The sequence below is a fragment of the Arctopsyche grandis genome, chromosome 6, assembly GCF_051622035.1.
Source record: "Arctopsyche grandis isolate Sample6627 chromosome 6, ASM5162203v2, whole genome shotgun sequence".
NCBI lineage: Eukaryota > Metazoa > Arthropoda > Insecta > Trichoptera > Hydropsychidae > Arctopsyche > Arctopsyche grandis.
Genome location: NC_135360.1, coordinates 13,830,035 through 13,846,601, shown reverse-complemented (window position 1 = coordinate 13,846,601; position 16,567 = coordinate 13,830,035). Strand labels below are relative to the sequence as shown.

Below are 16,567 nucleotides of genomic sequence, written 5' to 3'. Positions count from 1 at the left end.
GTCGAAACATTACCTAAATATTAAACTGTTATGTGTATTAGATATGTACATATGTATTTAGTAATAAATGATAATGAGTGTTATTTTTATGAAATCTTTTTAGAGTGGACAGTCGGATAAAGAAACACTGCTTTTGAAGCAAGAAGATTTATCCATAGAAAATTCAGAACTTAGAGGAACTTTAAATTCAACCGTGAAAGAAAATGAAAGATTACACGAAAAAATTAAGTGAGTATAAAATAATTTTATGAATGTTTAATTTACTTTTGAAGCTATTTATAATTAAAATTGCTTTCCACTTATACAGAAATTTAGAGAGTGCATCTGAGTTACTTAGCGCAGAGCTAAAACAGACGCAAAGAGAATTATTGGCTGCTAAAGATTTAGCAAGTGCAAGACATGTACAACTTCAACACGTGTCCGATTTATATGATAATGCTACAGCGAAAGTGAGTTTAATATTTTATAAATTTATTGCATGAAAATAATGTTTGTTGGAAATATAATACTTGACGATAAATTTCATTGGACAGATTACGGTTTTGGAAAATAACTCCTCCAGTTCTAATTTGGATCAGCAAACAGCTGCTCTTCAACGACAGAATGAAGTTTTGCAAGAACAATTATCAGCTGTTAAACGACAACACGATCAGTTAGCACACCGATGCTCGCAACTTCAAGACGAAGCTTCGGTATGAATTATGCTTATCTGTAAAATGTTATGTACATACATACAATTTGACTTTGTAAATGTAAAATTAAATATTTTAGATAGCAAAAGAAGTCGCTAAAAAGGAATTGGCTGATCTTGAATTGCAATGCGAAAATTTGATACAGGAGAAAGAAGCATTAGAAGCAGATGTCATAAGTTTTCAGGAAGCTAATCACGAATTACAATTACAAGTAAAAAACTACTCTTTTTTACTTATTTGTTTTTCTTTTTGGAAATAAATTGGTTTTAATAAAAATCTTTATTTTGTGTTTAGGGTCAGTCTTTGATGGAAGATAAACGATCGTCTCAAAATGCATTAGTAGAAGCACAGCGAGCTACTATGATTGCCGAGCAAAAGCACCGTGATTCGCAGGCCCGTCTTGCTCTAGAAGTTTCAGAACGAGAAAGAGACGTAAGAATACTACGTATTTATTTAAAAACTGTATATGAATGTTAACGAAATCAGGTTTACACATATCGTCATCGTTTATAAATATTTACCAATTGCATTATTTGACATTGATGACTAATATATTCGATGACTAATTACCAACCACAAAGGAAGCTTCTATATAATATTGATAATATTTTCCTGTAAGGTGTCAGTGTGTCATAGTCCATTGAAGTAAGAACAGTTTTATAGTAAACAATTAAGCTATTTTTGTATGGTGCTGGGAACTAACATTATTTAATTTCACCCCATTTTCACATCTCAATTTTCATTCACAGGCAATCGAATGGAAGCAATTTCAGTCGGATTTGTTGATGACTGTTCGTGTGGCTAATGATTTCAAGACTGAAACACAACATGATTTAGAAAAGCTCGTTCAAGAAAATCGTGCTTACCGTGACAGAATCAGATCCTTGGAAACTCAACTGGAACATCAAAAAGGTAATTTGATATTATTTCATTCTGAAACCACAAATACTAAAAACTTTATTTGTTTGTTATTTATAGATGAGTATTAATTATAATTACATTTATTTGTTTTACTAAATACATCTTGCGTTGTCTTTTATATAGGTGAAACTTCTTGTAATGGTATATCAGACGAAACTGTCAATTCTAATTTTGATCCGATATATGTAATAAATGATGATCTGATTCAACTAGGTGAATTCAATTTATCAACTAAGTCTGATGATGATGTGTCAGATATAAAGAAAAAATATTTATCTGAAATTGCCACAATATCTAAGAACTATGAAGATAAAAATAATAAACGTGAAGATGAATCATCTAATTTTAATGGAAAGACAACAAATGCTTACGATAATAATACAGTTTTAAACGTCATAAATCCTTATCAAAATTTTGAATTTGGTCATAATAATTCTTATCACGAATCCGAAGGATTGAATTCTGGCATTGTAAATAATGCAGAAGAAGATGATTCACGTACATATGTCACTGATGTTTACGAACAAGGTGATCAAACAGAAAATACTCCAAATTATTTTTCAAATGAAAATAATGAACAGATTGAGTTTTCTACAAATACAATTGTTAACCCAGCCTCCGATCTTTTACCAGTAAAACCGTCTGCTATTGTTGCGGTTGATCTATCTGATCATAGATCCAATTTAGAAAGACAAATATCATCAAGTTTTGAGAGTTTGAATAGTGATTCTGATCAAAAGAGATGTGCAATATCAACTAGTATGGATAGCTTTTTAAATGATGGAATTTCATGGAATAACACAACTTATGAAAGCGAAGATAATATACTTAGTAAACCTGCAATGAAACCATCTGCTTTGATGTCTGAAAGTTATTTCTATCATTCTAATTCTGAACCTTCATTGATTTCTGATGAAATGATTGATACGAATACATCAGAATATTTCATGAAAAATGTCAATAGCAAAGCGCCTAAACCAACCCCAAGACGAAACCTTGTCACTTCACATATATTAAACGACAGGCAAATAAAATCTAAACCTAAAGCTAAACAAAGACTTAGCGTACCAACCTATTTGTTTGACGATCACGCAACTTATGCCAATATTGAAATGAAAAATTCAGATGTTAGTAATTTATCAGTGACTCCCAGATCGAGACGTCCGTTTGTGCTAAATGAGCTTCATAACTCGCATACAGTTGTTTATGATTCATCTGAAGACATTTCCAAGGGTCTCAGGCGTCCACCAAAAAGTGTTACTACATCTAAAAGATTGAATTTGAAAAATTCAAACACTGAAAACAATTCTTCCGAAGTATCAAACAAATTATTGCCAGTAAATTATTCTTTCACTGATTCAGTATCGACCGAAATCGTTGAACCTATGCGAGACGATGATTTTATAATGGTACAAAATCACGTTACAATTGAAAAAATACATGTGGAAAATATTGAATTTTTCGATAAATCAAATTTCGTGATATCTAATACAAAGATGGAAGAAGTAGACAGTGATTGTAAGTGAAATATTTCAAAAATAAATGAAATGTTTGTCTACGTCTACACGCTATATTCGTTATTGTCGTCTGGGATGTTTATTATATGTTAAAACTCACTGCTTTCCTGTTTGAGTTTGGCTGTTCGTATTTTAAATATATGTCTATATAATATTTGTAAATGTATTTGATTGTGCGCTTTTATGTTATCATGTCTTCTTGTTTTGTGTATTAAAGTGTCATGTAGCTTTGTTAATTTTTTAATATCAATTGGTTACAGTTTCAAACACAATATTACCCAGTATTCCACGATCTGCAAGCGTAGAAGAAAGTAACGTTGCTCCATCTACACCTCCTGCATTGTTAACGAGCGCATCATTACAAGACATTATGGCATCGGCTCAGTCTGTTCAGAGGAGAAACAAAGGTTCAATTTTGATGTATTTACCAACCAAACTATAAATAAATTCAATACATTTCATCATTAAGTAATATATGTACATTTTTAGCTAGTGCCAATAATCGTCCAGGAATGAGTGTCAAGTCTTTGATTGAAAGTCTTGAAAATGTGGCAAAACAAGCGAAGGCCGGAGCTGGTTTGGGCGGTTCTCTTACATCGTCGACGTCCAGCTTTAGCAGTCTAATATCAGGAGAAAACTTTGATTCCCAGCCGAACGCATATTCCGGTAGTCCTCTTAGAGAACAAGTTTCCCCTATGGAATTTCCGACTGGTAGTCCTATGAATAATGGAAACTCGGCATCGTTGGCGACAACACCTCCTGTAACAAACAACGGATATAATAATACATCTCCAATTGGAAAACCACCTTCGTTAGCTAGGAATCATCGAAGTTTGCTCAACGGTATGCACATATAACTAAAATTTAATTTAATATCTCACAGCACATGAAATGTGTTAAAACTTTTCATGCTTACTGCAAATGTGAATAAACCACTTCTATTGTTGAAAGGTTATGTGTACAAATATGTAACCTGTTCCCTTTTTCTTCACAATGAACAAACGTTTGCATTATTTCAATTGTACTATATGTAATTAATGATGTCAATTTTTTTCTCCTTCCTGCACTGCCTCAATTTTGCATGCGTTTATGCACCATTTCGAAGACCAAATAAAACAAGACTTCACCAACGGCCAGAATCACATGTCGGAGCCGCGCGTGAAGTCGATGAGCGCTATTACCGGTAGTAAAATGCCTTCTACGACAAATATGACAGACGATCAAACGTCCAGCGTTCACTCTCTATTGCAGAATAATAAAGCTTTGGAAACTTTTGTTCGGAGGAATAGCTATGGTGACCTTAGTTAGTTTCGCTGATAACATTTTAAATCCTACTGTTGAGAGATTCGATCAACAATATCAACGAATTAACATATTTTTATACTATTTTTAGGTGAGAGGAAAGATCCATTAAATGGACTGGTGAAGAATGGGGGATCTAAAAGAAATGCTTTACTGAAGTGGTGTCAAAATAAGACTGTTGGTTATCGAAATATCGATATCACCAATTTCAGGTTGGCGCATTTTTATTATTATTTTTTTTTTAGGCGAATGAAGTTTGTATTTAATTTTGTATCCAATTTTAGTTCATCTTGGAATGATGGTTTGGCATTGTGTGCCTTACTTCATACATATTTACCATCGTTGGTGCCATATGATTCACTACCGGCATCTGATAAGAAACACAATTTTTCAACAGCTTTTGCGGCTGCCGAGAGTGTAGGAATTCCCACAACACTTGTATGTTTACATCAAGAACATATATATGTATATATAATATTATTGTGATTGAGTTTTATTTTTTGTTATTATAGAATATTCAAGATATGACTCAGATGGAGAGACCTGATTGGCAACAAGTAATGGCGTATGTAACTGCTATTTACAAACATTTCGAAACATAAAAAAATTACAGTTTGAAAAATTATCGTATAAAATTCTTTGACCTGTGTATCAAATAAAAAATATATATTTTATTTTCTTTAATACATATTATGCTTTTGTAAGAATAATATTATTATTTTTAAATAGGTACATAGTCAAGAAATTGTGATTATTATTATTATTTATAAATTTTCTGCCACTTTTAAAATATTATTATATTGAGGAATTGAAATTGATGTTATCTTTAGTCAGATTTATTCCAAATTGAATCGTCCAACTATAGCTTGACAATATATCGATGTACATGTTTTTGCTTTTAATTGATGACGTTAATGTATGTATGTATGTGTAAAATAATCCTTTTTTATATATATCACAGTAAGTCATTTTGATATTTTTATATTAGTAGCATATTCATGAAAAAATATATAATCGCATTCATAGTTTACAATATGGAATTGTATGTACATAATAAGTGATTATCAAGTGGCTTATATTATATTTCTCCATCTAGAATAATTGTGTATATTTAATGACTGAAAATTTAATTTCAATTTCATATTTACACATGTGTTGTGACGTTAAAATTATTTATTTTATTCAAGTATGTATATTTACACTTCATTACATACAAAGTTTTCTGTTTTTTTTTTTCATTTAATTAGTACCAATTCTGAAATGCATTTGATTTGACTAGCAATTTAACTCTTAATTTATATTATATATAATAAAGTTGATCTGTGATACTTAATTTTCAATTCTGTAAATCTATGTTTTGAATTCCAATTAAAAATATATATAATACATACATATGTATCGTGTATGTATAAGTCTTCTTTATAAAATGCATATACATATATTGTTTTGCAATTTTGTATTAAATTGTACATTGTGTATAAAACTGCTATAATGGTGCCATTTTTCGTTGGATACAAACATTTTAATTATATTTATATATCTTTACATATATTATATATCCATAGCTGTAAGTCGTTTCTTATTTACATAACTGTTTGAAGAATTATAACTGACTTTTCTATTTAAACGCAAATTGTTACTTATTTTTTAACAAAATGTTTTAAAACATATACAAATAAAGTAATTTCACTTCATAACTATACGGGTAGTTTTAATAATATATTTGAATTATATATTTTTCATGTGAATTTCAAAAAACACTTGGGACTTTGAGCTGGCGAACAAAAAATAGTAAAATTATAAATACTGTAATTGTCGGATGAAATTTATAAATAAGTTACCTTCTATAATACTTTATAGTTGTTCGTTCTTTGTAAAAATGTGAAATTAAGAAAATAAATGTCTTGTTATATTTAATAATTCTCAAAAATTAGTTTTATCTTGCGTATATTATTAACATTATTTGTTTCAGCGAAAGACAAGAATGGTTTTTATATATTATGACTTTTGGAAAATAAAGTTCCTATAAATTTGAATGTCGTTTCTTTTGTTTATTATTTATTAAATAATAAGAAGATTACATTTATATGTATTCACAATATAGAAATATACATTTTACTATGCATAAAGGTATTTATATAGATTATAAACTAGATTATTTGTATTATTTACACAATTATGTCATATATTCACCACTCTAAAACTCCAGGCATATATTTTTCTATTAAGCTCTCATAATATGGCCACAATGTCTCAATATTTGGTATGTCTTCACTCTTTGTATAAAGGTCGTATTTACTAAAAGCATAATTAAATAAATATAACCAAAAACATTTGAATTAATAAAGTTTCACATGGTGGAAAAGCTTACTTGAATTCTAGCACCCACTTCATCTTCTCTTCATCCATTTTGTTAGTTAAATGTTTGTAGTCTCCTCCAGCATGCCACGGGTAAAAGGAATGGTATCTAAACACATGAATTTTATTTCTTAATATACCTACGTACATATAATATTAATTTCGTATTATTCAAGTAATATATTGTTAATATTTATATATATATATGTACCGTATCATACACAATGCAGCTTCGGGCAATTTTGTACCATTGTGCTTCAGAACTCTATATAGATATTCATCATGACCCCATGATAAATTCACATTGTCAAGCCCACAATGAGGTTTATACATTCCATATTTTGTACTGTAATCACAAATAACATTAGGTACAATAACTAATTACAAGCTGAAGATGTGTGTAGTAAATATATTTATTACTTGTATCTATTGTCTGCGCCGTCAGGGTTATCCTTGAAACTGGTCTCTCGATAAACTATTGAAGGACCCCAATCACATCCAACGACAAAAGTATCACCGACTACACACCATTGGGGCTCATTATAGAATGCCATAAGCTACACAAACATTTATGATATAGTAATTATTTCACAGTAAATTTGTGTAATGAAGTGTTCTTACCTTTCCAAGATCGTGGATCAAGCCGGTTAGATGAAACCAATCTAAATTTGGATGATCGGCACGGATTTTTTCAGCAGTTTGGAATGCGTGCACAATATTTGGTAAATCAGTGTCTGGATCAGATTCGTCTATTAAATCGTTCAGTTTTAAAAGTGCTTCTTTTATGGTAGATTTTGCGTGATCAAATTTCAACCATTTTTGCATTTTTTCTAAGGAATTTATTGATTTTAAATAAAACTATTTCAGATTAGGATTATATTCTGGAATAACTATGAAGGATTTTTTACCATTTACAAAATTTACGGTCTGGTGAGTGTGCATGAGTTTGTAAGTATTTTGCACTCTGGATTTTATGGGATCGTCATCATCGATGCTATAATCCCGAAATGCATTTACTGGTTTTCCATTATAAATCTCTTCTGGTCTCAAAAGTTGAGATGGATCCACAAGGTTAATCTGTTGCTTTAAAAATTTTAATATTTATTTAATATGTTCATTTAGATTTATTTGAAAATAAATATAAGTAAAAAAAAATAAAAACGATGTACACACTTCCAAAAGAGCCATAGTTATATTTTACTATACAGCGGAATTAAAGATTGAATTAAGTTGTGTTCACAACGAAAAACGAAATACGACTGATGTCCATAAATGATTTATATTATTTAAATACGTCTCCACATTGACGTAGGAGTAATACGTATGTGAAATTTTATGCTACCACTATCCAAGTCTACACAATAATAACAATAATAGTATTTTTCATAACAAAGGAAATCACTTGAGGTATCAAAACTGATTATTTTTGCGACTTTTTACTGAAAATTATCATAAATGAAAGGCAAAAAAATGTCGATTATTTTTTTGTCATATCAAATGAAATGCAGCATGTATGTATGTACAATCAAATAAATATATTCTCTTTGCATTAGGAAAACTTACAGATATCATATATTCTATTTTTTCATCCTTTTTTAATACACTCCCTTCTCATATTTCATGCAGATTCCTTTATTTCCAATAATAAAAAAGAATTACTTTGTATATACAGGGGAGAGACGAGGTATAGTTCCAGGGCCCGGACTACTCGAGGGGCCCCTTCTCGGGATGTCGGACTAACCGATATTGATATTATTGTTTATTCAATGCTTAATATATTTTTCGATCCACGCATTCTTTATATCCATGTGAAGTCGCATCTGTTATGTCATACTTTCTTATTAAATTATTTTGAAAAATGACCACTGACACGAAAGCCATGTGAAACGTAAAGGAGGTATGTAAAAATAGCAACCAACACATAGGTATTTTTCTAATAGTTCTGATAGACTTTTCGCATATTAATAAGATATATATAAGTTTTTTTTTATCGGAAGGCAAAGATCTTCAGTCGAAAGATCAAAAAAAAGGGTGCATGCTAAACGGTACATACTCACTTAATTTGCGCGAGCAGGATACAACAGGAACAAGAGGAACAGGCTTTTCCTCCCGTATTCTGCGCGCGCACATTAATACGGGAGGAAAAGCCTGTTCCTCTTGTTCCTGTTGTATCCTGCTCGCGTAAATTAAGTGAGTATGTACCGTTTACCATGCACCCTTTTTTTACATACCTCCTTTACGTTTCACATGGCTTTCGTGTCAGTGGCCATTTTTTTGATCTTTCGATCTTTGCCTTCCGATATTTGCGTTTTCGGTAATTTAACATTCTGGCTCGTCACGGAGACCGAGATAATATATGCAGTGTTTTTTTTTTGCAATGTAGCACTGTTTTAAAAAAAATGTTTAATTTTTTATACGCTCCATGGCATAGGTAAAATTGCTTTAAATTTCAATTAAATTATATAAGAATATATTTTTTTATGTTTGTTGAGTGATTTCCAGAATCTTTTTTTTTTTTAAAAAAGCACTGAATGTATAAATTCAAAATAACATCTTTATAAATGGCCATTTCTTTTTTCATTAAATGAAAACTGTCTAAAATATCAATTTAATAACATTAAATTTAAAATTTAAATTAAATTAATACAAAGGCTAAATGCATTTTATTTTATTGTTATTTCATTTATTCACTTCGCGTATTTTCATTGTTCTAAAACTCATGTTTTTCTATTCTTGTATTAATCTTTGTTTTTTATTAATATTTTATCTATTTTATTATGGTTTAATGGTCCTTGCGGCTGTATATAGTATATAAATAAATAAATAAATTAAAGATATTTTTATGTTCTTAATTTGTAAGGAAAAAATAGTTCTGAAATTTAATTACATACAGTATTATCTCTTCAGTGTTTTCTTTTCATACATCATTTAAAGTTTGATAAAAAGTTAAAAACTTTTCACCTTGTTTCGTAGTCGATTACGAATTTCCATATATTGTTATCAAGAAATAGATACATAAAAAATAATTAATTGTTGACTGAAATATTGCAGAATCGAGATCGATGAACTTTTGTCACAAATAATTATTTTAAATGTAGGAAAACTATTTATGTATGTACATACAGTAAATGATTGTAGTGCAAGTATTACACCCAAACCAATTATGACTATACTTATTCATTTATAATCAAACCACTATACAAATGTACAGCCCTGGTAGAACATCTTTTACGATATGCACAATTTTATTCATTGATGCGTTGGTTTGTTATCAGCTGCTCCATTTCTTACGTCCTTCAAATTCAACAGCATGTAACAATTCTTCGAAAAATTAAATAACATATTTTGAAAATATCGATAACACGTAGACGTAATTTTTTTTCAATACAACTACACTACGCAATATATTTCACATTTAGTTTTGATTACGCATACATGTGTAGTCGTCCATGCGTACTTAAAATAATATAATAAAAATGCTATCGTAAAAAATATATTTTAATTACCATTATCAAACATAGATAATGTTTACGTATGGTTTTTTCAAATCTACATCCTTAACGTTACAGGCGTCCAATATCCGCGAAATTATCACATTGTGTAGGATGAAATATCGAATTGTGGCGGTGATAACTGGAAATATAATGTTTTTTTTTTTTTTAAGTGATATCTTAATTACTCACTTTTTGTGAATTACTATCATAATTTTTTACATGTCACAATCAAATATAATCGCTATGAAAACATGTTGGAATCTGCATTTTTAAAAAGTCTCCATCGAGTCGGAAAGGTTAATAATGTCAATGGGTGACAATAAAGTTTATCGAAGCCTAAGTCTATCAGTGTGGTCGGTGGAAAAGTACGAAGTCACGTGCTGTTAACATACTTATATATTTCTGCCAACTGTTAAACGTGATACATATTCAAATGCAAACAAAAGAACGAAATAATGAAATAATTGACGAGATCTAAAATAAATAATTTAATTTGTTAACAATGCTATTTACATATGTATTTAAAATGAAATAAAAACAAAGCACAATATATAATAGAAAAATTTATTTAGTCATATGCCAAGTTATATGCAAAATAAAAAATCAATCTTTGATTTCATTTGAGCTAGGTAATTTGCTAAAAAAATAACTTGCATACATTTTTCTATTCAGAATTAAAATGACAGAATGAAAAATATTATTCTGTTGGCCACATTTTCTTCTATGAACTTAAATATATTTTATTATAATACATACATATTTAGACAAAATATTTATAAAAAAATATAATTCATCATTTTTTACAACACTGAACTGATTTTAAGTTTCTGCCGAGTCTTCTGAACTACCAGAAGAACTGCTGGAACTTTTTGACTTGTACTTCCTATCATCGATACTATCCTTTTCCCAATCGTTATCGGAGGCACATGTAGTATTGGATTGGTCGTTGGCAAAAATGTCCAAGGCCATTTTGATAGGTTGAATTGGCGTCATTTCTTTCCTCGCTTCACGTACAAGATCTTTCAACGATGCCGCTAGCAGTTGGTCATTTTCACGGGAAATGGCAGACTTGAGGGAATCCGCTGATTTTATCTGTTCATCGACCATTTTTTCAAGTGACAACTCTCTCAAAGTAGTAGGTCTAAAAAACAACAACATATAATTAATGGAAATTTAAACAAATAATAACAACAAGGCTATCCAATTTTGTGAGGCTTGTATTCTATTGGTTGTTATATAATAATAAAAACCTTTGTAAATCTCTGTTTGGTGTTTTTGCTTTTTTATGTAATCTGCTCCTATAATAATCAGGTGATCTAAAACAGTAAGTACATTGTGATGATTTTTATATAAAGAAATTTAAGTTTGATTTATTTTGTGGCTACACTACTTTTAACAACACTAGCATGATTGATAAAGCTACTAAAATAAAATAAAATAAGGGTAAACAATACTCCTGTAAGAGTACCAAAATTTACTGTGGGTTTTACCTGTCTCTAGAAGATTTTTTCCGTTTCGATTTTTTAGAATGTCTATCTCGACTATGTGCATGGGATTTGTTCATTTCTCTAGATGATTGTTTCCATGCATCACCACGGTCATTCTCTGATTCTAATTTTCAAATAGAAAAATATTAATTACATACATACATATAAAATTTATACGATAAAAAAAAAGAACAACCTTCATATCTTTCACTTGATCGCCTTTTGTCCGATTTTTTCTTTTTAGATTTTCTACTTGAACTACTTTCTCTTCTTCGTTTTCTTCTTGGACTATGTTTTTCATCTTTTTGAAGTGAATGCAGGGTTTTAACCTAAACAATAAATTAATACTTGTTTCTCAGAAATTAAAAGTAACACATTTTTCTTATTAAAAATAAATTATCCTTACCATCGCACTAGCAAGAGTGTTATGATGTTCTATGGGAGCAGCTGGGACTGCTTTTAAAGAAGACAAGAAGGCGGCAGCTCGCTTTTTCCTTTCCAATTGAATATTATTACTTTTCATATTATCTTTGTTACAATATAAATCTGAAAATTATTATAAATTAAATACAAATTTGATATAAAAAATAAATAAATAAAATAATCTGTACCATCTTCGTTACATTCTTCAGTCAAATCTATACACTCTGAATTAGTCTTCGAATCAAACTCTTCGTCGATCGTAATGACATCTGAAGCAATTTCACTTCTATTTTCTCTTAACCGTTTTCTTTTTCTTCGTCTATTATGTTCGTCATAATCTACATTTTCAGATGTCTTATATTTATTTGAAGATTCCTTTCTGTCGTTATCTTTTCGTTTAACTGATGATGCTAAATTTACATTAACATTAGTAGTAACAGTGGTTGGAAATGTTTGCTCTTTGATAGGCTGAATTTGATAAATTTGTTTAAAATATTTCGGTTCTAATTCAACTTTAGGTTCTTCATATGTATCGGGCTTAATTTCAATTTTTTCAGTGACAATCTCTGGTTGCTTATCTACTTTTGGCTGAAGCTTGTCAACGGGTGTAAAATTTTTTTCATTAGAAGTAATAGTAGAAGAATCTTGATTATCACACGAGTTATTTTCAGTTTCTTCTTCGGAAGTCGATTCATAAGGTAAAGCAGGTTTTGGCAATATAGGTTCGGGTTCTTTCATTTTCTTTATCGAAAACGAAACAGGTGCTGTTGAAAATTTTGATTATAAGCAACAATTATACAAAATTACATATGTACATAAAATAGTTAAGAACTCACCTATAACCTTCTTTTCCAAATTCTCTTGTTTATCAGTTAAACTATCTTCAATGTCTTTGTCGTATTCCGACATACTGTTATCATTGTTTTTTGCATATTGAGGTTTATTAATTCTTTCGTAAAATGACCTTTTATGTTTATAGTATGGGTTATATTTATGGGACGCATCAAGAAATGAAAATCGTGGATCGCCTTTCATTTTAACAATTTGTTCAAAATCATTCCCATTTCTGGCAACATATGAAGCCATTTTATCAATAATCACTTGCTGATCAGAAGGAGGCATGTCAATCAATTGCGACTGAGATGTTCGAGTATTACTACTACCTGTAGCATTAAAAAATGATATTGAGTTTTAAATAAGCTTTAATAAATAAATAAATAAAATAGAAAATTCCAACCTGTGCTATTATCGCTATCGTTTTCACTATCCGAATTATAATAATGTGTTAATTTCAATCCAGACGAAACTGTTGAAGAAATTTTGGGGGAATTTGTACCGGAATCGTATTCTTCGGTGAACTTCGTATCTTTAGTTGTGCTTGTTTTTTCTTGAGTATTAACGTTGGATGTAGCATTTGCATTCGATACATTTTGATCATTGATGGTTTGATTTTCTTCTTGAGCTTCTCTGTTGTACAACACGGGAGCTTTGGTGATTTCCGCTTGACTCATCATTGAAGGGTAGTTATAATAACCATGCATTGGATATAGTTGCACTAATTCTGGTGGAATATTCGTGTAATCTACGTGCATGGGCACCTCAGCATTTAATCTTTCAGTATTAATAGGAATCGTTTCTGTTCCAGGCGGGGCAAGCTCTGTATCAACAGACGGTGTAGAATTGTTCTCTTCGGTTTCATTCTTAGGCTGTGCATTATTGTCATTCGTACCTTTAATTTGATTCACCAACATGGAATAAGCGCAGTCAGCAGACGGTTTGTATGTTATGCTAGGAATCGACGGTGCCTATAGGAGGAAGAAATACAAAAATGGTTATTTCTTTTCACATATGTAGAAGCAAGCAATGTATAAAAGTGTAGAAATTTCAAATAAATATTTACATTAATTATTTATAATTTAGAATGCAATAAGAAACACTTGTACAGTTCAACGTGTTGTTTCTTGCATACAAAGTGAATAATACTATTATCAAATAATGATTTTTAAAAAAATGTGTTTTGCAACTAGGTCAAATATCCGCTATAAGTATAATATTTCAAATTTAAAATATTTAACTAAGCCATCATAGACGTTTTCCAAAATGTTGTAATGCGCAGGGTCCTCCAGAAATCTTGACTATTTTAATTAATTTTCTATTGCGATAATGCTGTTTTTAATGATGGCAGCTGGACAAAGGCAACTTTTGGTAGAACCCCATTTAAATGATTGGTGTGATTAAGTGAGTGATTTTGTATTGAGTTAAAAGGATGATATTCGTTTGGAAAAGGGAATGGAAATATTATGGGAAGACCTTTGTCCAGCAGAGGGGGGTTTAAGAACTGAAGATGGACGATGACGAAGACGGTGAGAGAATTTTTTAAATTAAATAATAAAAGAAATTAAAGACGCCACAAAAAATCTAGGAGTGGAGCGAACGTCGGTTGTTTTCTATCAATTTAATTCAAATTACCCTAATGTTAAAACAAAAATTTTCAAACTGTACGTTGAGACAATGAACGAAGATTTCATGAGAAGAGATATCCAAATTACAACCAAACCTGCAAAAAAGAAGAATACATCAGTAATAAAAATTGAAATAACAATACTAAAATGTCAATGAACTTGAATATTTTATTTATTTTATAGTTACATTCAAAAAACCATTAATAATTTAGGAACATTAAATTTTTTAACTGTATTAAAGCAATTCTTAAAAAGAGTACAAAGAATTACGACGTTAGAATGGTCCCAAAATATTCGATCTGAGCATTAAATTCATACATAAATATGTGTAAACATAATAGAATCACAAGGGAAAAACACAATGTCGACAGACAAGTCTTAAAATATCACAGATTTGAAAAGTTCAGTCAAGCATGATAAAATCATACAGCACGAGTTTCACCACCTACCGATTCAACAGATAACGGAGCCAGGCTCGGATGAAGGTAGTAGTCATCTTCTTCAGTTTTATCTAGAAATTCAAATTTTAAAAACATAAACACACAATCGTAACAATTTTGTAGTAATACATATGTCATAGTCAGTTAATCAACGAGCTTTACCTTCTTTCTCTTCTTCTTGTAACTTATATCGACCCTCCTTGATGGCTGCCACGATGAAGTTGTAATAGGTATATAATGGACATTCCATAGACAAAAAATCGAATTGAGGATTTCCAGATTGTTTGGCTTTAAGCAATATTTCCATTTGCGTTCCATGGCTGGCAATGAAAGATGCTGTTTTTTCAATAATAGTATTCAGTTTCTGAGTTTCAGGCTAAAACAATTAAGATAATATGTCATATTGTATTTCATAAAAGAAAAAAAAAACATTTCGACAACTATTGAAGTTAAAATAAGAAAAACAAAAATTACCAAAACCATTCCTTCTGGGATTACTAAATTTGGCGATGGAATAAACGGTTCTTCGTCTTCAGCTTTTACTTCTTCTTTATCCCTGGATTCACTTTGCAACATTTCGGATTCATTAACATCGTAGTTAAACTCTACTTGTCCATATCGACCACTGTTTGACATATGAATCCTTTTTAATTCCTCTTCTAAAAATAAAGACAATGTTGAATACAATATGGCCTTTGAAAACAAATACAAATTTTAAATAAAATAATTAAATAGATCATATTGCCTCGATACATTTCTTCCTCATCCTCATCACAATATAAAGCTCTGTAACGCTCTTCGTCACAGAGACGTTCAGCTCTTTGTTCTTCAGGGGTGAGCCGATCCCAGCCGGATGATTTATTACACCCTTCAGCAGCGGCCAATTCTCTAGAACCGAGCGCTCCTCGAGCATCATATCTGCAAATTAATTATTTTTTCTCAGCAAACACGTCGAAAATTTTCCGTGGAATCACAAAAAAATTCCAACAGTAAAAATAGTGTTATCTACCATTACAATTTTCCATAGAAGTATCATGCAATTTCAAAAATATTTGATAGAGTAATATGAGAAGCCCACATATTGTAATTCCTTATCAGTTCTTACAATATAATGAACTTTCCCTGTAACTTATATATGTATGTAAAATATTCAGATGATTTAGATTAAGAATATTTGGTTGAAACCTGTCGATTTTGAGCGAGTCGTCTCCCATCCAAGGTATAAGGTGGCGTCCCAACTCGATGTGGAGAGCTTTTTCGTCGTCGCGAAACAATTTGCAAGAGTAGCCGAACACCAGCAGCTGCGGACGATGAGGCGGAGACGCCTTGCGCAGGATCCCGCCGCTCCCGGAGCCTCCGCCCCCCGAGCCCCATCGCCGCATTCCGCGCGCCGAACAACACACCGCGCGAGCTAGCGGCCGCAACTATCACCGCGCACGCCCATGACCGACTTATTCATCAGCTGTCATCC

At 30.8% G+C, this 16,567-nt stretch overlaps 3 protein-coding genes across 4 annotated transcripts in view; 1 reads left to right on the top strand and 2 right to left on the bottom strand.

Annotated features, from left to right (window-relative positions):
- The window catches only part of LOC143912745 (uncharacterized), a 29,272-nt gene extending 23,216 nt beyond the window's left edge, over positions 1–6,056 (top strand). Inside the window, exons 10-22 of the mRNA XM_077432094.1 lie at positions 104–228; positions 308–449; positions 534–692; positions 772–903; positions 987–1,124; positions 1,442–1,604; positions 1,737–3,131; positions 3,391–3,537; positions 3,620–3,973; positions 4,236–4,433; positions 4,524–4,644; positions 4,717–4,870; positions 4,945–6,056. Coding sequence (XP_077288220.1) covers positions 104–228; positions 308–449; positions 534–692; positions 772–903; positions 987–1,124; positions 1,442–1,604; positions 1,737–3,131; positions 3,391–3,537; positions 3,620–3,973; positions 4,236–4,433; positions 4,524–4,644; positions 4,717–4,870; positions 4,945–5,034 — 3,318 coding nt within the window. The 3' untranslated portion in view covers positions 5,035–6,056. The remainder of the gene's footprint in view (positions 1–103; positions 229–307; positions 450–533; positions 693–771; positions 904–986; positions 1,125–1,441; positions 1,605–1,736; positions 3,132–3,390; positions 3,538–3,619; positions 3,974–4,235; positions 4,434–4,523; positions 4,645–4,716; positions 4,871–4,944) is intronic.
- A 403-nt stretch (positions 6,057–6,459) lies between these two features.
- Miox (Myo-inositol oxygenase) lies at positions 6,460–8,115 on the bottom strand. 2 transcript variants are annotated; one of them, XM_077432096.1, is made up of 7 exons: positions 7,964–8,115; positions 7,699–7,867; positions 7,412–7,620; positions 7,211–7,347; positions 7,002–7,136; positions 6,804–6,899; positions 6,460–6,730 (listed from the first exon to the last, which is right to left on the bottom strand). In XM_077432096.1, the coding sequence occupies exons 1-7, from the start codon at positions 7,976–7,978 to the stop codon at positions 6,622–6,624; spliced, it is 870 nt and encodes a 289-aa protein (XP_077288222.1). In that variant the 5' UTR covers positions 7,979–8,115; the 3' UTR covers positions 6,460–6,621. The 2 variants fall into 2 exon arrangements, with proteins under 2 accessions (XP_077288222.1, XP_077288221.1); XM_077432095.1 differs by having other exon boundaries at positions 7,699–7,873; positions 7,964–8,081.
- A 2,548-nt stretch (positions 8,116–10,663) lies between these two features.
- On the bottom strand, positions 10,664–16,567 carry su(w[a]) (suppressor of white-apricot). The gene is made up of 13 exons (XM_077432411.1): positions 16,282–16,567; positions 15,842–16,014; positions 15,571–15,755; positions 15,259–15,472; positions 15,106–15,167; positions 13,432–13,999; positions 13,031–13,357; positions 12,383–12,958; positions 12,178–12,317; positions 11,968–12,100; positions 11,775–11,895; positions 11,535–11,600; positions 10,664–11,425 (listed from the first exon to the last, which is right to left on the bottom strand). Exons 1-13 carry the CDS (start codon positions 16,476–16,478, stop codon positions 11,104–11,106), a joined length of 3,084 nt encoding a protein of 1,027 aa, XP_077288537.1. The 5' UTR covers positions 16,479–16,567; the 3' UTR covers positions 10,664–11,103.

What these genes read in the sequence shown, in the direction of transcription:
- Miox (XM_077432095.1), bottom strand. An exon ending in GCTGCATTGTGTATGATACG is followed by an intron (nt 6,900 to 7,001) that starts GTACATATATAT and finishes TCATGTGTTTAG; the next exon opens with ATACCATTCCTTTTACCCGT. An exon ending in AAGTGGGTGCTAGAATTCAA is followed by an intron (nt 6,731 to 6,803) that starts GTAAGCTTTTCC and finishes TTATGCTTTTAG; the next exon opens with TAAATACGACCTTTATACAA.